Genomic DNA, 24,254 nt, shown 5'->3' with positions numbered 1-24,254 from the left:
AACTATCACTAAGTGTTGTATCTTATGATTCTTGATGAATGTATTCTATCTTATTTTACTTTATATCCACTGAGAGCATAGGCACCAAAGATAAATTCCTTGTGTGTCCAATCACATTTAGCCAATAAAGAATTCTATCTATCTATCTGTTTGGCATTGCTTTTATTCTGAGAAGTCCATCTTAGTACAACTCAGGATTCCCTGATATTCTCAAATCCAACGACCAAAAAGGTCCTATCCTGCTTAGATTTTCTAGATTACTGTATTTCTACAGTGCTACACTTGGCGGTATTTGTACACTATAACTATTTAGTGGTTTTGAATTTCACAGCTGCCCCATGGGGGCGGGATTAGGTATTCTAACCTAAGACATAGGAGGGGCTGTATTAATTGAGCTCTCCTATCGGGTATCAAGAAGAGGTTTAAGTTTTCTCTCTTTTTGCATCTTCTGCTTGGAAAATGACAGCCTGAAGTAGTTTTTTATTACATGATGCAAGCATGTCGGACAGACGAAACAAGTAAAGCTGACTCAGTGCTGGGTCATCCTGACTCAACTCTAGAGATTCCCTTGGAAGTGATGCCTCTGGAGCTAAGATTCAGGCAACACCCTCAGAGATGATTGAAATGGAGAGTGGAACACTGCCTGTACTTTGGGGAAAACATTTAAACATTGTAGTGCACCATAGCACTAGTGCTTAGCCCTGTTCTGTGCATTATCCAGAAGTGGTATTCAGCAGCTTCTGACCAGTTCTGGTGAACAGGTAGCAAAAATTTTGAGTAGTTTGGAGAACTGGTAATACCACCTCTGACTGGCCCTGCCCACATCTATTCTCTGCCTACCGAGTCCCAGCTGATCAGGAGGGAATGGAGATTTTACAGTATCCTTCCCTGGAGTGGGAAAAGAATGGAGATTTTACAGTATCCTTCCTCAGCCATGCCCACCAAGCCACGCCCACCAAGTATGCCATGCCCACCAAGTATGCCATGCCCACCGAACATGTGGTTTTAAAAAATTGAATCCCACCACTGGCACTATCCAATGTTTACACTGGAAATTAAAGCCACACCACATTTTTTTTAATGAGCATCTCTTTCTTTTTCCCTCTTTGAAAACTATCAAAGACTGTTTCACAGAAAGTCAAGGTTTCAGCGTATTATGAGAGTTTGTAAATATACGACCGCATTAAATGAATGAATTCCTGGCTGAGGAATTCTGGGAGTTGAAGTCCACAAGTCTTCAAGTGGCCAACATTGAAGATCCCTGAATTAGAGCAAAGTATCTTTCCTTCATTCTAAAAGCACTCCAAGAACAATATACAATGATTTAGATATTTTTTTCAGTATTCTCTAACTTTCTATCTCTACGGCTCAAGGACAATATAGACTCCACCGGCCCCGCACGTTTACTGTATGTGATATCACTTCCTTTTTACTGGCTACCTTTCTAGGCGCGCGAGGTTGTTTCCTTGGGCCCCTTCGAGGGACGAGGTTGTCTTAGTGTTCCTTCTAGGCGACCGGAGGCCGCGTGACTCGATGGTTCGACGAAAGGAATCAGCTGCGGAGACGGGGCCTGGCGGAGCGGAGCCTGTGTTGTCGTGGCTTCTCGGTCTGGTTGAAAAGAGGGAGCGAGGAAATGCGAAGGGTAAATCGGGAGGATTTGGGGGATATTACGGATTGGCCGCTCGGTGCCGCGTCCTTTGGGAGCAATGGTCGTGAAAAGGGGGGGTCGGGATGGGCTCCTTTTAGGATGATGCGTCTTTCTTTCGTTTCCTTCCCTAAACACCAACAGGGATTGCCCCCCCCCCCCATCATGATCTAAAACAGTGGAGTGGTTTTTTCTTTTCTTTTCTTTCTTTCTTTCTTTTTTCTTTTCTTTTCTTTTTTGTAAAAGACACTGGAAGCTATTAGTTATTATTTTGGTCTTTTAAAGGTCTACTTTTGTACAACCCCCGAAGCCCCAATGCAAAGGAAAAGTCAGCAAGACCTGTGTGAACCACGTCAAAAGATCTGTGGTTGGCTTCACAAACCTGACCAAGCCAAGCTCATAGGTACATGCATAATTGTTTCAACTCCTATTCTCAAAACGACGCTATAGAGCACTGCACACCAAGACAGCTGTCTCATGGGTTGCCATAAAGAAGAGGGAGTCAAGCTATTCTCCAAAGCACCTAAAGGTAGACAAGAAGCAATGGGTGGAAACTAATCAAGGAGAGAAGCAACCTAGAACTGAGGAGAAATTTCCTGACAGTTAGAACAATTAATCAGTGAAAAGACTTGCCTCCAGAAGTTGTGAATGCTCCAACACTGGAAGTTATTAAGAAGAGATTGGATAACCATTTGTCTGAAGTGGTGTAGGGTTTCCTGCCTAAGCAGGAGGTTGGACTAGAAGACCTCCAAGGTTCCTTCCAACTCTGTTATTCTATTCTAACTAGACACAAGAACATTTTTTTCATGAACTCCATCACTCTGCTAAACAAATAATTCCCTCACCACTGTTCACTAAGACTGCATTACTATTACTATTAGTCTTCTCATCGTTCCTATCACCCATCTCCTCCCACTTATGACTGCAAGATTGTAACTTTGTTGCTTGTATCCTTACGATTTATATTTATTGTCTCCTGATTGCTTATTTGTACCCTATGACTATCATTAAGTGTTGTGCCTTATGATTCCTGATGAATGTATCTTGTCTTTTTATGTACACTGAGAGCATAAGCACCAAAGACAAATTTCTTGTGCGTCCAATCACACTTGGCCAATAAAGAATTCTAGTCTGTTCTGTTTTGATTATCTGCTAATTATATATTATAATCTGTTAATTATAAATGAATAATCTTGCCATGTTTATCTTTATATTAGAGGTGGAGAGCCTTTGTGAACTGTATGCAATGATATTTCATTTTAATGTATGCCAATTAGTGTACATTCAAAGTGAGAATAAAGTTATTCTAAGTCTAGGTCAGCCAATTGTGGTTTAGGGTGACTTGTGCATCCAGTCATTTGTGGTTTTTTGAATAAACAGTGGGTAAATCATTCTTGACTTACAATTGTACATAAGGCCAATTTGTGGAGCAAGTCCTTCACCTAACATCTTTCAAGCTTAGTATATGTTGATGGTGAAAAGATTGCCATGACAGTAGAACTGAAGTTTATCAGGCTTTTGACTCTCTTGCCTAATGATGACTGGGTTTCTACATCAAGTTAGACTATAATGTGATTGGTTTGGCTTAATGTAACTAGGAATCCAGTCACTGTGATTGGCAGTTTATGTATTTTGCCTGTTGTATATGAATTTCATATTACATGAAATTATTTTAACATCAGTCTGATTGCAGTCCAAATAGCTAAATATATCGATCAGTTAAAATAATATGTGACATGCCACCAACTGATGCAGCTTTCAAAGTGCATGTTCAGTCTCAAAATTTTGGCCTAACAAATGCTGATCCCTGAACATATATAATGTCATTTAATTTAACAGTTGGAACAGCTTGCCTTCAGAAGTTGTAGGTGCTTCATCACTGGAAGTTTTTAAGAAGAGAGTGGACAGCTACCTGTCTGAAATGGTATAGGGTCTCCTGCTTGAGCAGGGCGTTGGACTAGAAGACCTACAAGGTCCTTTCCAGCTCTGTTCTGATTGATTGGTTTTCTATTATATTCCACAGACATAGAGTGAGCTACTGTTTATTTTCCTCTATAAAAAGAGTTAAATATCTGAGAGAATAAATTATGGATTACCTTGTCAAACGCTTGTTGGATGGTCAATGTTCTAACCCAAATATACTGGTAGTAATTGATTTATGACCATTAGTCATAATGATCAGCCTGCCAATTACAGTTGTAAGCCATGATGGTCATAAAGCAAATCACCATGTAACCATACCCAATTTTACCATTTTTTTACAGCAGTCATTAACCAAATGATGAAGATGTTGAGCAAATACCATGGTTCTTAAATGAACCAATTGTTCACTCTGGGGCATTTTTTTTGTGGACAGTCAAAAGTAAATGGCGATTTACGGCAAAAATGCAAATTGCAGTCATGTGACCAAAGGGTTACAAACAATCATAAATGCAGGCCAGTTGCCAAGCACCTGAAGTTGATCACATGACTGTGGGGGAGGGTGATTTCAGAAAAGGACCATAAATAGCTTTTGGGAGATCTTTATAACTTTGAATGGTCACTAATGACCTGTTGTAAGATGACAACTACCTGTGTAGCAGTGAGACCTTCATAGGAAATTTCCTACAAAAGTTGGGAGAATGAGATGGCTAAATCAGTAAAGTACTTCACAAAGGATGTACTTTTGAGAAGATAGAAAAAAATGCTTGCAATTTAATGCACATATCTACAAGTCTCATTAAGTGTATCTGAACTTATTCTTGAATGAATATGGAGTTGTTATTTTAGAAAATTAAATAGACACGATAGCAGAAGGATGCAATGAAGTCAGTGCAGAAATGGAAATAAACCCACTTACATTGTACTGGTTTGCAAATTAAGCCTTAAATTATGATGTTTTTAGGATGAATGTTTCATAGATTTTATAAATTTCTATAGAGGAATGAGACTGATATTAGTGATGAAGGAGCCATATATTTCATTCCAAATCTTACTGTTGGATGGAATAATATATACAAATATAATTCTGCAGTGCCTCCTCTGTAAGAATCAGAGTGTGTACTATTTCCATTCTATTTATCCCCTTTAACCAGATCTGAGACATTTCATTTATTGTAAATTAATAACTTTCCTATGCCAGGTTTGGGTCAGTGGCCTTGCTTTTGGAAGCTGTAAATAAACTGGTAGTATTTTAATTGGAAAAAAGATGCAATATAGTTATTGGTTTTGGAGAAGATGTACATTAGAACGCCTTCTTTTTGTAGGATTTAATCGGAATGAAACAAATTATTTCTTCTTTCTTTCAGGTGCTGATGGAATCACTCTGCATTCTCTAGACAGTGACACAAGAGATTTTATGTTTTAAGACATCCGAGGGCTATTTATATATTTCTATGCAGCCTATGGGCTGTTGCTTCAGGAATGGCTCCCCAGTTCCGCAGTTACGTTTGGGATCCTGCACTTATCATTTCCCAGATCCTGCTCATGCAAGCAATTTATTACAGCAGTCTGGGGCTTTGGTTGGCTCTAGTAGACAGTCTGGTACAGAGCAACCCTTCACTGGACCAGATTTTCAGTTATGAGGTAGGTAATTGCATTTTCAGTATGTCAAAAAGAAATTCTGACAAATCAAAGTAGGTAGTAGGGAAAGAAAAACCTTGGGGAAGATTTTTAGTAGGAATACTGAAAGCGAACGTATAATGGATTACTTCTCATATAATTTACATTTAAATTTAATCTACTTTTTTGGCATAAATCATAAATGAAATCATCAGTGTTGTCAAAAGTTAATGTGCACTGTTTCAAATTATTGCCTTTATTATATCAGTATTAAAATGAGTTTGATTACTTGTCCAGATAGTGCCTCTTGAACTATACCGTGTTTTCCCAAAGAATAAGACAGGGTCTTATTTTCTTTTGACTCTTGAAATAAGCACTTGGCCTTATTTTCAGGGAGGTCTTGTTATTTTTGAGGTGCAGGAGGCAGCGAGCGTGGTCACCTCATGGCTGCTGCTGTGTTGCAATATTTTTGGGGAGGGCTTATTTTAGTGCATGTGCTTAAAAGCCCAATTGAGTTTATTATCTAGAGAGATATTATTTTCAGAGAAACGGTAGAACTGATGTAACAAGATGTATCATTGAAGCCAATAGATCTTAGCTGGTTTACAATTTATTGCAATGACTATGTTTCTTTGTACCTGTACAGTTTTTGGGATTTGCCACCTCACCTGGGAGACTTTCCACAATGGCATTTATCCTAAATGCACTCACCTGGTAAGTCAGGTTATGTGTTTCTGACATCCTCAAACCAAACATCTTTTAGAGTTGTGAGTTGCCTCTTGATAAAAACAGAAGCATTCAGATTATCAATGCTGAAAATTGAAGGCCAAACTAAAGAAGGTTGGGATTAGGCATTTGACAGGATTAGCTGCGTAGCCCAAAATATCTGATTGCCAGGTGGACAGATTGAGCTAAAGAAGCAATGGGTATAGACCAGGCTGGGAACACAATGTCCAGGAGAAAATCTACCTGTGTAATTCTTAAGAGAGGACACTGAATTGATAACACATAACGTTTGTTTGTTTGTTTATTGGATTTATACGCCGCCCTTCTCCCAAAGGACTCAGGGTGGCGTACAACATTAAAAAAAACCCACACATATTACAAAAGTTAAAAAGGAAATTAAATAAAGTATCCAAAAACAAACCCAATTAATATTAACAATACAATTTTAAAATGAAATTAATGAAATCAGCTTAGTTGAACTGCTCAAATCCTATGGAGAGATCATGAAGAGGAGTCTAGAGAAAAAGTATAGAAGCAGGGCCATGCAGAAAGAGGAAGCTGAAGTTGATAAATTATAAGCCAAATAATGGTGATATCTAATACAAAAAAAAAATGAAATTGCACTTGCTTAAGGTGAAATGAAGAATTTCAAAAGGGAGAATATCCAAGAAAAATGTGCTTAAAAGTTACAGTTTTAGAAAGGAAAAACACAGTGTTTTACTAACCCAAATTTTCCATGACTCACCACCATTCATTTAGTCACCATTCAAGTTCCAATGATAGTGAAAAAAGTGACGTAGGACCATTTTTCACAGGAACCATTGCAACAACCCCACAGTGTGATCAAAATTCAGGCCCTTGGCAACTGGCATGTACTTATGACAGTTGCATTATTCCATTGTCATGTGATCAAAATTTGTAACCTTCCCAACCGCCTTCGGACAAAATTAAGAGGGTGAAGCCAGATTTATTTAGTGACCACATGATTCATTCAATAGCTGCAGTGATTCGCTTAACAACTGTGGCCAAAGGGTCGTAAATAGGGGGTAACTCAGTTAACAACTGCCTTGCTTAGCAATGGGAATTTTGGACTCAGTTGTGGTTGTAAGTCAAGGACTACCTGTATATAATTGCCCTTCTAGACTTTGGAGAATGTGGTTTTTAAAAAAGGCATATGTATAAAAAAGAAAAGTAAAGAAATGTTTATATTAAAATTTCACTTTATTTTCAGCTACCAATTTTTTAAGGGGCCTAAAGTTGCTGAAATAGAAAAGAATATAAAATGTTTGTCTTTGGAGTCTAAAGTATCCTTTAATTTCTTCGCTTTCTCACGTAGCTTAGATAAAGATTTAAGTGAAAATCCATGAGATACATCTTGCATAGCTTATATGGGAAATAGAAATAGAATAATTAAAACTGCCTAGAATATCACCGGGCTCCAGCTACCAGCCCTGGATGACATCTTTGCATCTCGCTGTTTGAGGAAGTTGCATAACATTCTCAGAGACTCTTCCCATCCTGCATACAGTCTTTTTAGACTGTTGCCTTTTGGCAGAAGATACAGAACAATTAAAACTAGGGCCAGACGTCTTCTGAATAGCTTTTATCCCAGAGCTATAATTGCACTCAACAATGAACTAAAGGGCCACCATCAGTGAGCTGTTGGACAGTCTGTTGTGTGACTGCTTGGGTGGTTTAGGGGCAGGGAATTTTTTTGGTGTGTGTGTGTTTGGGGATTGTTATGTGTGTTGGGCCTGGTCTCTGGGTGTTATGTGGATTCCGTAGTATGTGTAAACTGTGTATATACATACAATGACAATAAAGTAAAGAATGTTGAAGATGGTGTGTCTTAAGGTTTGACACAATTCTTTTCTTTTCTTCTACAGTGCCGTCGGTTTATTGTATTTCATTCGACGAGGAAAGCAGTGCTTGGATTTCACCGCCACCGTTCATTTTTTTCATCTGTTGGGCTGCTGGATTTACAACGGATCCTTTCCAACAGCTTTGACCTGGTGGCTTGTACATACTGTGTGCACAGCGCTCATGGCTGTGATTGGGGAATACCTCTGTATGAGGACAGAACTGAAAGAAATCCCATTAAATTCAGCCCCCAAATCCAGCGTATAGGCCGTCAGAGGCACTGTGTTTCTCCATCAGTATCAGCATCTTGGTGCTAGTTTGTGACACGTGGAAATGCAACTGAAGAAATCCAGAGGGCCTTAAATGTATTAGCTGGGAGACTGACATTTGCAATATTTTGATAGGCCAAGATGAATATAGTTTTTACATAACTCATTTGTATTACTATGCAGACGTGCCCAATTTGCCAAAGTGATCAGACTCGAGTGTTGGATAAAATGTATAAGAGACATTGGAAGTGGACTGATTTTGAGAAGCAAGCAGTGAGTGTGATGATCACAGTTTCCCTTCTCTATAGTGTGAACGTCAGTTGACTAGAGAACTCCCAACAATTGCACAATAGACACTTTGTTCCCTTTTATCCGTCGTATATCTGATTCTCATTTTACTTCCACTTTTTGAATTAAAGGATCAAGGAGATCAAACAATGCAGAAAGGCACAGTACTATTATTCACTTGGCTGCTCAGATTCCAGAAAGCTTATTAACAGCAAAGGGTAATGTGACTGTATTTATTGGACTGGAAAAAAAATACTATTTTATTTAATAAAGACTTTCCATTGAAGTTTTATAATGTATTGATCAGGCTGGATTGTATTACCTAATATGACAGTAGAAATGAGAAAGTCATCAGTCGGTAATACAATTTAGAAAACCAGGGCCTAGACACTTTTAAACTACTGGCTTCAAAAAGACGAACAAAGATTAAACACTCTTGTTCACAATCTGGCATAGAGAGGTAACTACCCCAGGTCACATACTCCGAGACGGAAGATGTTTCAAATGAGTTCTCTTGTTTACTGCAATGAATGTTTTATCTTGGAAGATTCACTGTTCATAACCAAGGAAACTTGCAAGAGGTTGTGCAGGGCACAAAAAACAGGATGGTTAATTCTTTTTGTAACTACTACTACTGTCAAGATAAACTTGTTTTGCATATAATTGTAATTGTCTTCTTAGATTGGAACCTGAGTATTAATTCCTCCAGAATTAATATTAACTTCCTGTGAAAAGAAAGGCTATGAAGGGAAGGTTCATCTATAATGCACCCTAGGGTAGCTGTACTTTTTATTTTATTTTTTTTAAAAATAATATTACTTTTTTTGGATATATCCCAGAGTTTTCCCTTTGTACATAAATATTTGGGAATGCTAATAATTTGTATTGTTTACAGTTGGGAAGCTAATGCTTGTAATGATTAAGGTGAATAATTTTGGAAAATGAATTTTATAAACCAGGGTTCAGATGTGTCACGCACTGGCCACACCCACGACCGGTTAAGCAAAGGGGGGAGGATTCCAATACGTCACATGACGCCACTGTGACACCGCGAGTTTGACACCCCTGTTATAAACCATCTCTCAAAGCGCTCAGGTAGGATCCACTGATAACATATAAAGAAACCCCAAAGTTTTGCCAAAATAGCATGTTCTGATCCACATACGCTACTTAAATATAGATTTGGGCAGAAGGAATATCCTTGCACCATTGCTGTTGCTGGGAAATATAGGTGAGTCACACTGCCTTCACCTAATGTTAACAAATTGTACTGTACGGTATGCTCATTGAATTATAGCTGCATTAACATCTCTTCTTCAGAAGATGGCGCTGCTTTCTTTTAAGACACCAGTGCAAGCCACTGCAATTCCTGTTGTCAGCTATGGTATTATGCAATCTGTCCGCAGTACTTATGTGTATGAGCACATGTGCGCTCAAGGCATTCGTTTTCCTTTGGGAGTATCATAATAGCATACCTAACGCAGCAAAGGAGATTTGTAGCCATTTCAATGAATCTCTGTAGACTAACATTGACTAAAGACTAGAATCTAATTAGGCAGACAGTGACAATCTAAGTGCCGAGACTTTTTCCATCCTCATTATTTGAGATCTATTTAGCAGATGTTCACTTGTCTATCCTTAATGTGATATTAATGATATGCTTTGAGGAAAATCTAGGATGCACATTTATTTATGATTGAAAGCTGTGTTTGGAATTCAGGGATGTGTTTAAATAAGGCAAAGTGAAGAAGTTGTTAAAAAGAAATGGGTTTGTTTGCAACTTATTTGACCTCCAATTATCTTTCCATAAATTGACAGACCTCACAAGCAAAACATGCTTTTTGGGGGGAGATTAGAATGCCAGAGTTAAAAATAATAAAGAAATTGAAATGAATCATAAGTCCAAGGAAACCTAGAAATTTAAGTCAAAATAGTGACTTTCTGCTAATGATGACAATAATTAGTTTCTGTTAATCAAATTATTTCTTGATTGCTGACACAATTCTTCAGATCACCAAAAGCATGCCCATGTGTGTGGACATCACCTGATGGACTAAGCAGAAATCAAATGAATTATATTATTAGAGATAGAAGTTTTAATTATAAGAAAAACTGAAGTCAGAGACTGATTGAAGATCACAAAACTGCTCGTGTATAAGATGTAAGTCAATTTCCATGTAATCCCGAGCATATATCCATCATTTTCAAGAACAATATCAAGATACTCTCCAAATTCCTGGCCCTCGTTGACAGGCAACCAGAGGAACAATAGAATGAAGTCAAAGAGGTTGTTAAAGATTGATGTGGAAAGTTCCTGAACTCGGCAGGAAATTCCATCCTTAAATTACTATAGTAAGGGACGCTAATGTACAGATCGCAAAAGTTGTTCGCAACACACAATTATAATTGGGACTGGAGTGTGGTTGTAAATCATTGTAGTTATAAATTGAGGCATCCACATGACAGGACCCAAGTTAAATATTTTTTACAGTGGTCGTTAAGTGGATCATGTGTTCATAAGTCTGAATCAGTTGTTAAGCAAATCCTGAATGGGGGGGTTATTTTTTTTTTTGCTGGAAATGATGCAAATTGCAGTCACATGACAGATATTACAGCTGGTCACAAATGCAAGCTGATTACCCAGCACCCAGAATATGGTCATGTGACCATGGGGGGGAGGGGTTTAATATAGATGGATAGCCTTTCTGAATGACTTTAACTTTGAAGAGTCATTAAGTAATTGGTCATAAATCGAAGACTGCCTGTAATGATTCAAAGATCAAACAAAAATAGAAAGAGTATACTGACATTCTGTACTGTGTGGATGTTAATATACCTTAGAAGATTTCACCTATTTACAGGAATGTCAAATACTAGAAAATCAAGTTAGATCTAGAGATGGGAAGGCTTGGAAAAAAACCCAGAAATTTTGTGGGGGGAAATAGTGTTTTCCTGTTTTGTTTTGTTTTTTCAGAAAAATTGAAATTTTTCCAATGATAAATAATATATCTATGACATGATATTCAAACTATATAACATGAAGACCTTAACGAAAGATTTCTGAAACTTTTTGCAAAGTCTTAAATTATTGCAAATTCTCTCAGCTCAAGCAAATCCTGAAATACAATTCAAGTAACATTGTACTTCTCAATGCAGTCCTTAAACAAGAGAAATATGCATTTGTGCAACTAGGGAGCACTGAAGGGGGAAAGGCTGCAGTTTGGTTTGCTTGTGTACCCCAATACTTGCTGCTGCAAATGTACTGGATTCAAGATTCAAAGGCAGGGGTGTGAGTGATGAGAATATAGCTGCTGCATTTGACTGGATTACATAACAAGCTGTGCATTTAGGATTTGCTGTTGGAAGAGTACTTTCAAATGTTGCAGAATACAGAACACCTTAAGGGATTTAGGCCAGGAATCCATTGTGGGCTTCTGCAAAACATATCCCTCCTGCAACATGGTGGCAAGGTCTTTGTACCACATAGACTCTGACACCTCTTGCATCTCACAACACTAATTGTGACAATCTAAAGTAGCTTTGTATTCAGTACAAATTAGAGAGGTAGAATTGGAAAATGAGAGAGATTATGAAAATACATTGAAAATGGCTGCAACACATGGCATATCCTACTTCGTGTACAGAGTGGCGTCATACAAGAATTCATATGGACTTTAGGGGGGGTAAGGAATGTACATGGGATATGGTGGCTCAAGGCTAAGACGCTGAGCTTGTCAATCAGAAAGGTCGGCGATTCAAATCCCTAGTGCCGTGTAACGGAGTGAGCTCCCATTACTTGTCCCAGCTTCTGCCAACCTAGCAGTTTGAAAGCATGTAAATATGCAAGTAGAAAAATAGGAACCACTTTGGTGGGAAGTTAACAGTGTTCCATGCGCCTTCAGCATTTAATCATGCCAGCCACATGACCATGGAGACATCTTCAGACAGCGCTGGCTCTTCGGCTTTGAAACAGAGATGAGCACCACCCCCTAGAGTCAGGAATGACTAGCACATATGTGAGAGGAGAACCTTTACCTTTAAGGAATGTAGGGAACTTCAAAAATTGAACTGCAATTCCCATGAGCCTTAACCAGAATAGGCAGCAGTTCTAAGGAATATCCAGAGAAGCAATGAACAGTCAGTTCCATTTCTCCATTGCTGTTTTACAGCAATGTTCATACTTCATTCAAGTGACCCTCTGAACATCCACCCAACCTGCAATACAGACATTTTCCTTAGAAAATTGCAAGGATGTTTACTTCTCACTGAATATTTCTTTCCATTTCAAAAATATTGACTATAATACATATTGTATCTTGCAACATTCATGGGAAAGTCAGGGGGAAGAAAAACTAGTTGTCAGGAATGGAGGGGAAAGAGTATCACAGCATTATTCCTTGCAAACATATGTAGATGGGTTCAGATGTTGTTCCTTAAACTACCTGAGGGTTTGGTCAATCTTCTTTATGTAAATCTTTTGCATGACTAATCATTCCTTCAAATACTTCTATAACAAATCAATCATCAATCTGTAATCTTCCTTGGGACATTTTGGAGAGCTCATTTCAGATAGATAATAAAACCATCATGTTCTGCTGAGAGAATCCAGTTATTTTAGAACCTCATGCTACCCTCTTCAGTTCCCCCAAATTTTCTTTCTTAAAACTGCAAATCTATTAATTACAGAAGTTACATCTACATACAGAAAGATGGTTGCAAAAAGTTCATTAAGTGTAGAAATCAGTACAACAGTTGACATGAAAGGCTTACCAAAGCAAACCCTAATTAGCAGGTCAAGATATAAAATCTAGTGGCACCATTCCACTCGTGCCACAGTTTCCTATGCAAGGTATATTTTAGTAATTTAATTTTGAGATTCTTAAGGCATGCACAACTTGTGATTGTCAAAATTCAATTGGAACACTTGCCATATTTACAACTGGTCTCACTGGAAAAACTAAATATTAGGAAATTTTGTTATCACAATCAAAAATTCACTGAAAGAAAAAAAGAAAAAGAATGCCACAAACAATATTTTCAAAATATTAAGGTGGGGAAAAGCATATGTTCATTTGTACAAAATCACAGAGCTGTTGCCTTCATAAATTGAGCCAAATGAGCATCAGAGTGATGCCTAATAGAAAAAGAGTTGGGATCTGGGATGAGGGTAAATTCTGGTAGTTACTGGAGATGCAGAGGTCAAAAAGATTGCCTTCAAATTTGATTTTTCTAGATTCCTTTTTCAACTTTTCCCAGACAGTCACCATCTCCTCCTTCTGGCACACCCAAAGAGTAGCCATCGCACAATTATGAAATTCATTCCAATATCTGCAAAAGAAGAAAGAAATATCAGAATTTGTTGCCGAAAAATCAAATCCAAAAAGCACACACAGAGAACTGATTCAACTGGATTCATTAACTTCTTTAAATACATAATAACAGATGAATAAATATACAATACCAATAATAGATTCTTTCAACATGGTAGAAGTTACAAGCAGAACACAAGCAGGAGAGAACAGTTTCATCTCATAGTTCAGAGCAGACAATTTCATTTCCAACACAGAGTTTAATACAGACAAGACTAGTTTCAGTTTCAGTTCTCAGCATAGACTCAGATCTGTTTAAGCTCCCATTGGCTGACTTGGTTGCTATGCCTATTCATTGGCTGACTTCGTTACCATATCTCTCCCAGTCATGAATATTCTAACAGGAAACAATAAGTTATTTACCACCAATAGAATATTTGTAGCTTGGGGCTGAAGTGTAGGGTCCTTGGTGCTGTCTGAGATCCCATCAAGTGCAGAGAGCACTAAGGACTCCACAGTTCTTTGCCAGGAAAGTCACAGATAGGCATGGGCCATCTATGAAGAACATAACCCGTCTATCCATCCACCATCCATAATATCTGGTTAATTGATCTATGCATTTTGGTCTTTTTTTTAAATAAATGACCTGTTTTAATTCTATTCATTATAGAAAGTCAACTCTGAGAAGCAAAGAAGCCTATCCTCACACAATGACTATAGTTAATATATAGTTCCTCTGTACAGAATCTTTTCCAGGTCACAGGAGGATATTGTTCCAAGTATGTAGCAGCATCTCCAAGATAATCCTAATGTAGTATTTAACATTATGCAGCTGAAAAGTGAAATATTAGTGCCTGCCATTCAAGACCATCCACTCTGGAAAGGTTTATCTAGTCAAGAATGGGAAATTTTCTAATGCTTTTGGGGGCATTAAGGGGAAGTCAAAACAGGCAGCTAAATAAGGAGAATCCCGCATGTTGACGCAATTTCTATTTTCTGAGGGTTGTTAAATTTTTTAGCTTGAGCATTTTTCCATATCTATTCAACTAAAGCCTATTTTAGGGCTTCAGAAACGCTTTTTGTAAGCTTCCTGCCTGGAAATTGCAAGACATATTTCCACTTATTTTTAAGTTATAGTCAGGCAGGATTATAGGGGCAGCAATGAGGGGTTTTAGAGGTAACCCTTCATCTAAGTATTTTTCAACTTCAGATGGGTAGAGTTCAACAACTCCCAGTCCATCCATCTTAACATTGCCAAATATTAAAAGCCTCTGGTTTCTGTGTGTGTGCAAACCTTTAAGGTTCTTTTTTTTTCTTCCCTTGTTTATGAAAATTAGAACTCATGGTCTCCTGGTTTCTAGTCTGATGTCATAACCCAGCACCAAACTGGTGATATACTTACAATCTTATATTGTGCTTTCATATATTGTGTTTTTATGGTGTGCTAAAGCAGCCTTAGTGAAAGTGGTATTTTCCAGAAGTTTTGTGTTGAAACTTGCAGACTGAGAGCAAGAAATAGTGTTGGTACCACTTTAAACCCCCAATATGGCTGTTTTAAGAGAAATGTTTGTCTAAAGAACCCTTCACTATATATTCTTACTATATTCTACATCAATGTAATGCTTTTATAGCAATAGCAGTTAGACTTATATACTACTTCATAGGGCTTTCAGCCCTCTCTAAGTGGTTTACAGAGTCAGCATATTGCCCCCACAGTTTGGGTTCTCATTTTACACACCTCGGAAGGATGGAAGGCTGAGTCAACCCTGAGCCGGTGAGATTTGAACCGGCGAACTGCAGATAACAGTCAGCTGAAGTGGCTGCAGTACAGCACTCTAACCACTGCGCCACCTCGGCTCTCATTTTCATTTTCCTCCATATGTGTATATTTAGTACATTAAAATCTGTAGCATAATAAGAGACCATTGTAAAATTGACAAGATAGCTTTTGCTAACTTGCATGAAAAATATTAAAGCCTTGGATGATTTCAAATATTAAATTATCCTTTAGAGGGAGCCTCCACCATGTGGTGGTGCCCAGGGCAATTGCTTTCTCCTTAAAAAGTCCCTGAAATCACACTAAAAGAGCCTCTAGTTGACTGCCAACTGTCAAGAACTCATTAAATAGAAGAAATGTGGTAGAAGAAATCTTCTAAGATAATAATGACAGATATTGGTGCAAAACAAGGTAAACTCTGCTTTGATTTTCTATGGTTGTTTCTTCTGAATCCTGCAGCAATGTAGTGGTGGGAGGGGAGAGAATAGAGTAAGGGGAAACAATTCAGTGTGAAAGCAGTTGGATGTTATCTGACTCCATATTAAAAAATAAAATAAAAAAGGAAGGAGGAGTAACTAGTAAGGACTGAAGTGGCAACTTGTCAGAGAAATCCAAATAAGGATTCTCTCTTTTCACTCTTCCCCTTTTAACTGGATAATTTCAATTTCCCAATGCCTGGTTTCTACAGACTTTATTTGTTTGGGAATCAAATTATGTCACATGCTCTGTCAGTTCTAGATTTTGGGGGGTGTTGCACAATTCAACCCCTCTAAAGGCAAACCAAAACAAAACTAGTTCCATTAGAACAACAAGACACAAGGACAGTTTTCTCCCGAATGCCATCACTCTACTTAACAGCTAATTTCCACAAAACTGTCAAATAATTTACTAAGATTGTATTACTATTATTCTTCTCTTCTTTACTAGTATCTATCTCTTCCAAATTATTACTATAACCATGTTCCTTGTATCTATCAATTTATATTATTTTTATTTGTTTCATAATAAAATTTTAGTAACTTTGACTATCACTAAGTGTTGTATCTTTTTATTCTTGATGAATGTATTTTATTAACCTTATGTACACTTTGAGCATATGCACCAAAGACAATTTATTGGCCAAGTATGATTGTGTCTCCAATCACACTTGGCCAATAAAGAAGTCTATTCTATTGTATTCTAATCATATCTGTCACCAATGAGCTTTTTCTTCTTGTTAGACTGCAGAGACGCAGAAGCTTCCTCAGAAAAGATGCTAGTCTTAGATGCACAACAGTACTGCAGAAGGAAGACCAAGATTTCTGTCTTTGTCTGATTCAAGTCTTGTATCGCAACAATAGGGACTTTGCTTATTTTGTGCTAGAATCCCTCAGGAATCCTAATTGTTCCTGATGTACTAAGAAGACTTATGAGTTTCACACAGCAAAATGCTTCCTCACAAAGAGGAAAAAAGAAAACTATGACATGGGAGCAGAAAAGTGCCATCAACAGAGAAATGTAATGTCCACTAGGAATCCGTGACAAATATGACATGGGCATGGAAGGACAAACTTTTCAGTAAGTATTATTTAATGATTTGCTTATTTCTTTGCCTTAAATCCCATCTTCTAATGCTAGCAAATACTCAAAATTTAGGAAAAACAGAGCATAAAAAGGTTTAAAACAAATCATCAGTACTAAAATCATTGAACAATTAAGAACCTAGCAAAAGGATTAACATTTTTATTCTAAATGCTGAAAGACTGGTGGCAAATATAACTCCTGAGCAACAGCATCCTATCAACTGGAAGCAACACAAGAGCAGGACTTCTCTTGGTCAAGAACCAAAAAATAACCCAATAGGGGCATTTTGCAAAGGACTTCTCCTGCACGCCAGGTTTGGATAATTGTATCCTAATTTATTTAGGCTTTCAAAGCCAAGACCAACATCTTAAATCATACCTGGCAAGTAATTGGCAGCACTGGGAACTATGATTCCTCTCCTTTGCAACAGCCTAACTATACATTTTACATCAAGCCGTGCTCTGCAATAGCTCCGTTCTTTTTTTTTTCCGGCTGTGGAAAAATTTTATTACATTTCTCATCTTCGCTTCTTCTCAAGGTTGCACATTGTCATATTGTTCATTGTTCGTGTGCCTAAATGTGTTCCTTCAGCACTGAATCAAGAACCACTTTCATTTTTCAATCATTCTTTAGTCAAGCTTCATTGTCAGACTATTGATTTATTTCCCATTGCTTTTTGTACCACTGTTTTGCATTTCTTCACATTTTGAACACGCAAATAGGCCTTATACCAGGACACATTTAAGTTACAAGGTTCTTCTGGGAACTGACTTTTCTTTTCTTTTCAAAAAAAAAATTGAACTGAGTTTTAGAAAATCTTGTTCTGTTCTGTGATAGATGAGGAAAAAACAAATAGCTTTGGTATCTTTTTTGAATCTGTTAGCCCCCAGAGGTAATGTAAACTAAGAAACCAATGCCATATGTGACTGGACTATTTTTATTTTAACAGCTTTAATACTGTTATAGAATCTTCCAAGTATGAATGTACTTCCTCCTCCCTCACTTTATCATGGTGTGAGCTAAGGAAGGCCTTGTATGAGTCATTTTTCTCAAGTTATTATTATTTTTGGCCCAGGAACCATTAATAAGATAGTGGCTCTTTCTCCTGCCCTTCTCTATCTGAAGGAAGTGTATCTAGCTTACAATAACCCACTTTAGCTGCGGTGATGGACAATGGTGGGATTCAATTTTTTTTTACTACCGGTTGTGTGGGCGTGGCTTTGTGGGTGTGGCTTTTTGGATGTAGCAGGGGAAGGTTACTGCAAAATCCTCATTCCCTCCCCACTAACCTGCTTTCCAGCTCTGTTCTCCTGTTCAGGGCAACAAAAGATCAGGTGGGAGGCTGGGAGTGGGGCCAAAGCCAGCCTATTTGCCGGTTATCCGAACTACCCAAAATTTCCACTACCAGTTTTCCAAAACCTGTCAGAACGGGCTGAATACCACCTCTGGTGGTGGATTCATAAGCATCTTCACTCCCGTTGTCTTTCATGATAAACACATCTAATTTTGGGCAGAAGCTACAAAGTGACTGATGGATTGAAAAACATCCAGTTCAAATCTTCTGTGAATTCATGCTGACCTTGTATAAATCTCTACTTGTTGTCCTCAACTCCACCTTCCCTATTGGAAAAAAAGGTACTGGGGGCAATAATATCAAATGATGTGGCAGGATTGTTGGGGGCAATAAAATAATACATTTAAAGTGCTTTTAATATTTGAAAACATGGTGCAATCTTAATTCAGTTCCTCTTGATCACAGATACTGCTTCTTTTGCATTATGCTTCTTTACCGTAGTCCACACAGCAAAGCTAGCAACTCATGATGCTACAAGAGGTTTTGTTTTCCTGCCAGCTTGTTGCAAAGTAACACTGAGTAGGGCTGAGCAGGAGTGACTGGCATACTGTCACTCAACTGGCTTCCATGTCTAAGAAAGGACATGAATCTCTGCCATCCTAATCCAACATCTTAACCACCATGTCAGGCTGGCTCTCTTGAAAGCGTTTATACAGTCAGTCCTCGATTTACAACTGTTCATTCAGTGACTTTGAAGTTATAACGGCACTAAAAAAAGTGACTTATGATCATTTTTTTCATATTTAATATTTACAATATCCCTATGATCCTGTGATCAAAATTTGGTTGTTTGGCAACTGACGTGTATTTCTGACCGTTGCAATGTCCTGGGATCATGGGATCAGCTTTGGCAACCTTCTGAAAAACCAAGTCAATGGGGAACTTAGATTCATTTAACAACCTTGTCACTACCTTAATAACTGCAGTGATTCCCTTAACATCCATGGCAAGAAAAGTCATAAAATGGGGCAAAATTTATTTAGCAAATGTCTCACTGAGCAGCAGAAATGTTGGGTTCAATTGTGGTCATAAGTCAAGGACTACCTATAGAGTAATCGGCATCATCATCATCATCATCATCATCATCACCATCATGTACTAAGATTCCAAATCCAGTAGTGTTCTTTACATTGGAATCCCTTCTTCTGGCCTCTATCAAACGCTTATTTTTCCTTTATTAATCCCTTCATTTTATTACATGAAAAATGTCTTTGCCCTCTTGTATCTGGTCTTTTTATAGGGAGACGGTGGCTCAGTAGCCTAGAAGCTGAGCTTGTCGATTGAAAGGTCAGCAGTTCAGTGGTTTGAATCCCTAGTGCAGCATAACGGAGTGAGCTCCCGTTACTTGTCCCGGCTTCTGCCAACCTAGCAGTTCGAAAGCATGTAAAAATGCAAGTAGAAAAATAGGGACCAACTTTGGTGGGAAGGTAACAATGTTACGTGCGCCTTTGGCATTTAGTCATACCGGCCACATGACTAGGGAGACGTCTTCGGACAGCACTGGCTCTTCGACTTTGAAATGGAGATGAGCACCGACCCCTAGAGTCGGGAATGACTAGCACATATATGTGAGGGGAAACTTTACCTTTATCTGGTCTTTTTATCAGCTTCTAATCTAATTTATTGTGGTTTCTACATTCCCCCATCTCAATTCGTAGTTCTTCTCACACAGTTTTGACAGGACAGTATTCCTCCAGAACTTCTGCTTTTTCCTTAATTGTTTTCTACATTTCCTAGTTTGTTTATAGGTTTGCTCTGTCCAGTGTGTTTCACCCTTGTAACCTTCAATGATCGGCATTTATCTCTACAATTCCTTTATTTCTTCCCATTCTCATGTCTGCTTATAAGCATTCTCTGCTAAGCGTTCTCTGCTCAAACTTGCTGCAAGCTAAATTTCCAACATCTTGATGCTTTTGCTATTTTACTTCCTTCTTCTTGCACTTGATTAGATTAAAAATAAACAAACAGATGTTTTTATATTCTCCTCAGTCCTCTGGCTGTGAAGCTGCCCAAGGTGGCAAACCAAGCCTGGCGAAGAACAGTGGGGATAACAAAACACTACCATTATGGTTAATATTGGTAGTTAGAAAATGCATAGTTTAAAGTCAAAGACCATGGCAGACAGAGGAAATTCAACAAGCACTACATAACAAACGATAACGCTATATTAACTGAAGCTTTGAAAGCTGTGGCATTAACGTGAGTGGAGAAATTACACAAGATAAAGGATGAACTCCTTCCCAGCACTATAGCCCTAACTACGTATAATCTTCCCCTTATAGTTGCCTTAAATCAAAGAATTGGATACCGGAAAATCCAATTATATTATACCCAGGATTGAAGGACACTGATAGGCTGAAAGCCACCACGCTGAATTGGTAGCCAACCAAAACTGCTCAGGTTCAAATTGTACTCATGGAAGAGATTTCTTAAAATTCTAGTATGGTACCCCAATCTTTACTTGAAATCAAATGCATGTTTCATAAGAGGCAGCAGAACTGGCTTCGTCTTTGCTATCTACAAAATGACATTTCTAATTGTGTTTAGAACTTAGGGTTCCAACATGTAAAGAATGGATAACAAGCACTTCTCAACAATAAACTTGTCTCTTGTATTGGTACTAACTTTAATTAGTCTTTTGCTTTCAATTGATGGTTGTCTTTGAGGAAGTGCCTTTGTTAGCACTTCTTATGATAAAACATAGCAAACCCAAGCCAGTTTCAAAACAAAACTCCGGTCCATTATTGTGGTTCTTATGGCTAAGCAGGAAAATGGAACAATTTTCTGTGGGTAACACAATTTGCTAGCCAATTAATAGACATGCAATCAACCAGAGTACTATGAGAGTGGAAACCTTCACTTTTTCCACTAATATTTGGAGAATATTCAGTGGAAACATTCACAGAGGAAAAAAGAGGAGGGGATAGCAGTCATTCTGATTTAGAAGGCAGGCAGGACAAGAAGCAATGGATGGAAGCTAATCAACAAGAGAACCAGCCTAGAACTGAGGAGAAATTTCCTGACAGAACAATTAATCAGTGGAACAACTTGCCTACAGAAGTTATAAATGCTCCAATACAGAAAGTTCTAAAGAAGAGATTGGATAACCATTTGTATGATGTGGTATAGGTCGGGTTTCCTGCTTGAGCAGGGGGTTGGGCTAGAAGACCTCCAAGGTCCCTTCCAACTCTGTTATTTTGTTATTCTAAATCAGGGGTCCCCAAACTTGGCCACTTTAAGACTTGTGGACTTCAAGAGTTGAAGTCCACAAGTCTTAAAGTTGCCAAGTTTGAAGACCTCTGTTCTAAATGATTAAAAGGGACAACTGCAGTATATTCAAGACACACATCACGACAGGCTGTTCCTACAGTACAGTTTAGAGAGATTTGCTGCTCACCCACAAACAACCTGTAATCCTTGCAGCAGAGTCTGGTTCACTTTGTCTACTTCAGCTGCTTCTTCTTCATATCTAGCCATGTTCTCTCCTAATTTTAAGATGCAGCCAGAGAAATCTTGATAAATATTTTCACACTGAGTTTCTGCCGTCAGTAACTTGAGCAAGTACCCTGCAAATGGAAAGGGGATTAATGTAGCATCTACTAGCACATCTCTTTTTCCAGGCACTTCATCTAAAGACCAATTTCTCTTAAATAAGAAGTGTAAAATGTGTCCGTGTGTGTTGCACACGTATATTTTATGCTTCTTATTTAAGGGAAATGGGTATGTGCAATACACATGCACGCGCACACGCATACAGACAATAAATGGTCATCATATACAAGAAGCACAACCAAAATTAAGTATTAAGTAGAATTCTGCTTCAAACATTGCATTAAGCCACAACGTCATTATCATATCATTTGAAAGTCACAGTGTATGGTTGGTGTTATGCAAACCGAGCCAGCTGTGGAGTTTATTCAATAAACCATGCTTTAACAACCTATAGCATGGCATAGTAAGACACAACTTGCTTGACAAGATCAGTGTTGGGGATTTTGAACCGAAATACATGATTTCCAAAGGAGGGACTGAACAAAGAGCTGAGCCAGTATGATCTCTTGTAAACTGTATTTGTATTTTATTATTTGTATGCCGCCCTTCTCCGGGAGGACTCAGGGCGGCGAACAATTCAAGGGGGAAAAAGGGGAACATAAAAAGACAAAATACAATGTCTTCTTTTACAAGGCTATTTAAAACGTAAAATAGAAAAAGAGATGAGCTTGGTACTTAAAAGGGGGGAAAAAACCAACGGGAAGAATAAAACGAATCGTACATGAACGGAAAAGTAAACTTGCTTCATTCTGAACTGCTTTCGGAAAGTCTCACCGACTTAACCTGAATTTGAACTGAAAAGTGTTCCTTGGAAAGTTTCCCCTGGAAATGAAGCAATGGATTTAGCTAAGTTTGCCGTCAGAACGTTGCCATCGCTAACACTATCTCGGGCTCTTCTATTGTCTTATCCATTTCGGAAAGTTAACAGTGGACCGTTTCCCACAACCTTCTAATGATGGAGAGAAAGAGAGAAAACATCCATTGATGCCTAGTAAACTGTCTTAACATACCTGATTTTTTTAAATATCTCTCTCTCTCTCTCTCTCTCTCTCTCTCTCTCTCTCTCTCTCTCTCTCTCTCTCTCTCTCTCTCTCTCTCTCTCTCTCTCTCTCTCTCTCTCTCTCTCTCACACACACACACACACACACACACACACACACACACACACACACACGCCATTCCAGCTGGACCGACGCCTGCGACCGGGACGAAATTTGGGCTTACCCAGCGTGATGAGTAGCAGCATCGTGCTGGGTCGGCGTGCCATTGTCGCCGCTGTAGCTGCCTGGTTTAGGGGCTCCGGGTAAACTGGATCGCCCCCACCGGCAGCCCTCCCATTCCTCTTCCCTAGGGAGGACCCGAGGGGCTTCTCCACCTCCCGACGAGGAAGACAAGGCGGGAATTGGCCCTGGCAAAGCTCCGCGGGAGCCTCCACGCCACGCGAGGGAGAAAAGTGCCGCGATTCCCCTTCGGAGCGCGCTTGCTCTGTCTCTGCCCTCGCTCAGGTCGGGCTCTCTGGCGCTGAGGGCAGGGCAGACCTTGCCAGGTGCTTTGCGGAACAGCCACGCGGGACGGACACGGCGGGGGACGTCGCGGGTGGAAGGAGGCAGGGAAGAAAAAAGAGGGACAGGGCGGAACAAGCCCACTTCCAAGAAAACCCAACTGAGTCCATTCCGGTGGGCTCCAGCCATGTAATGTTAGCCCCAAGTCTTGGCGCAGATTCTGAAAAAGGTTTGGGATCTGGAGAGCAGTTACACCAACTCCTGTGAGATCCATTAGATCCATCCAGCCAATCATCAGGGAAGATGGGAATTACAGGTAGTCCTCCGCTTTCGTCCGCAACTGAGCCCAACATGTCTGTTGCTAAGTCAGTCATGAGTTAAGTTATTTTTGCCCCGTTTTGCAACCCTTTTTTTTGCCACCCTTGCTAAGTGAAGCACTGCCGTTGTTTAAGTTAGTATTGTGGCTGTTAAGCGAATCTGACTCTCCCACTGAAGTTGCTGATCAGAAGGTCGCAAAAGGGGGTGGCATGACCACCAGACACTGCAACCCTCATGAATATGAATCACTTGCCAAGCATCCGAATTTCAATCACATGACCACGGAGATGCTACAACGATTGTAACAGTAGTGGGATTCAAACATTTTACTACCGGTTCTGTGGGTGTGGCTTGTTGGGTGTGGCATGGCTTGGGGGCGTGGCAAGGGAAGGTTACTGCCAAATCCCCATTTCCTCCTGATCAGCTGGAACTCAGGAAGCAGAGAATGGATGGAGGCGGGGCCAGTCAGAGGTGATACTTACCGGTTCTCCGAACTAGTCAAAATTTCTGCTACCGGTTCTCCAGAACTGGTCAGAACCTGCTGAATACCA

General features: G+C 39.1%; 2 protein-coding genes across 3 annotated transcripts; one reads left to right on the top strand and one right to left on the bottom strand.

Annotated features, from left to right (window-relative positions):
• The first annotated feature begins 1,496 nt into the window (after positions 1-1,496).
• On the top strand, positions 1,497-9,128 carry SYS1 (SYS1 golgi trafficking protein). 2 transcript variants are annotated; one of them, XM_087720394.1, is made up of 5 exons: positions 1,509-1,642; positions 1,931-2,048; positions 4,933-5,209; positions 5,832-5,899; positions 7,798-9,128. In XM_087720394.1, the coding sequence occupies exons 3-5, from the start codon at positions 5,048-5,050 to the stop codon at positions 8,036-8,038; spliced, it is 471 nt and encodes a 156-aa protein (XP_087576520.1). In that variant the 5' UTR covers positions 1,509-1,642; positions 1,931-2,048; positions 4,933-5,047; the 3' UTR covers positions 8,039-9,128. The 2 variants fall into 2 exon arrangements, with proteins under 2 accessions (XP_087576519.1, XP_087576520.1); XM_087720393.1 differs by lacking the exon at positions 1,931-2,048 and having other exon boundaries at positions 1,497-1,642.
• A 3,439-nt stretch (positions 9,129-12,567) lies between these two features.
• On the bottom strand, positions 12,568-23,251 carry LOC148044720 (neuritin-like). Its single transcript, XM_087720828.1, has 3 exons — positions 23,108-23,251; positions 21,729-21,897; positions 12,568-13,656 (listed from the first exon to the last, which is right to left on the bottom strand). The coding sequence occupies exons 1-3, from the start codon at positions 23,148-23,150 to the stop codon at positions 13,428-13,430; spliced, it is 441 nt and encodes a 146-aa protein (XP_087576954.1). The 5' UTR covers positions 23,151-23,251; the 3' UTR covers positions 12,568-13,427.
• Between the last annotated feature and the right edge of the window lie 1,003 nt (positions 23,252-24,254).

The sequence above is a fragment of the Thamnophis sirtalis genome, unplaced genomic scaffold, assembly GCF_051295495.1.
Source record: "Thamnophis sirtalis isolate CommonGarterSnake01/CBP01778 unplaced genomic scaffold, rThaSir2_p1.2 scaffold_7, whole genome shotgun sequence".
Taxonomy (NCBI): domain Eukaryota; kingdom Metazoa; phylum Chordata; class Lepidosauria; order Squamata; family Natricidae; genus Thamnophis; species Thamnophis sirtalis.
Note: the sequence above shows the minus strand (reverse complement) of the source record. Positions and strands in the feature narration are given on the sequence as shown.

Coding starts and splice junctions, on each gene's coding strand:
- SYS1 (XM_087720393.1), top strand. CDS start 5,048: ATGGCTCCCCAGTTCCGCAGTTACGTTTGGGATCCTGCACTTATCATT. Junction 5,210..5,831: donor ACCAGATTTTCAGTTATGAG/GTAGGTAATTGC, acceptor GTACCTGTACAG/TTTTTGGGATTTGCCACCTC. Junction 5,900..7,797: donor ATCCTAAATGCACTCACCTG/GTAAGTCAGGTT, acceptor TTTCTTCTACAG/TGCCGTCGGTTTATTGTATT.
- LOC148044720 (XM_087720828.1), bottom strand. CDS start 23,150: ATGGCACGCCGACCCAGCACGATGCTGCTACTCATCACGCTGG. Junction 21,898..23,107: donor GCTGCTACTCATCACGCTGG/GTAAGCCCAAAT, acceptor TTCCATTTGCAG/GGTACTTGCTCAAGTTACTG. Junction 13,657..21,728: donor GGATTACAGGTTGTTTGTGG/GTGAGCAGCAAA, acceptor CTTCTTTTGCAG/ATATTGGAATGAATTTCATA.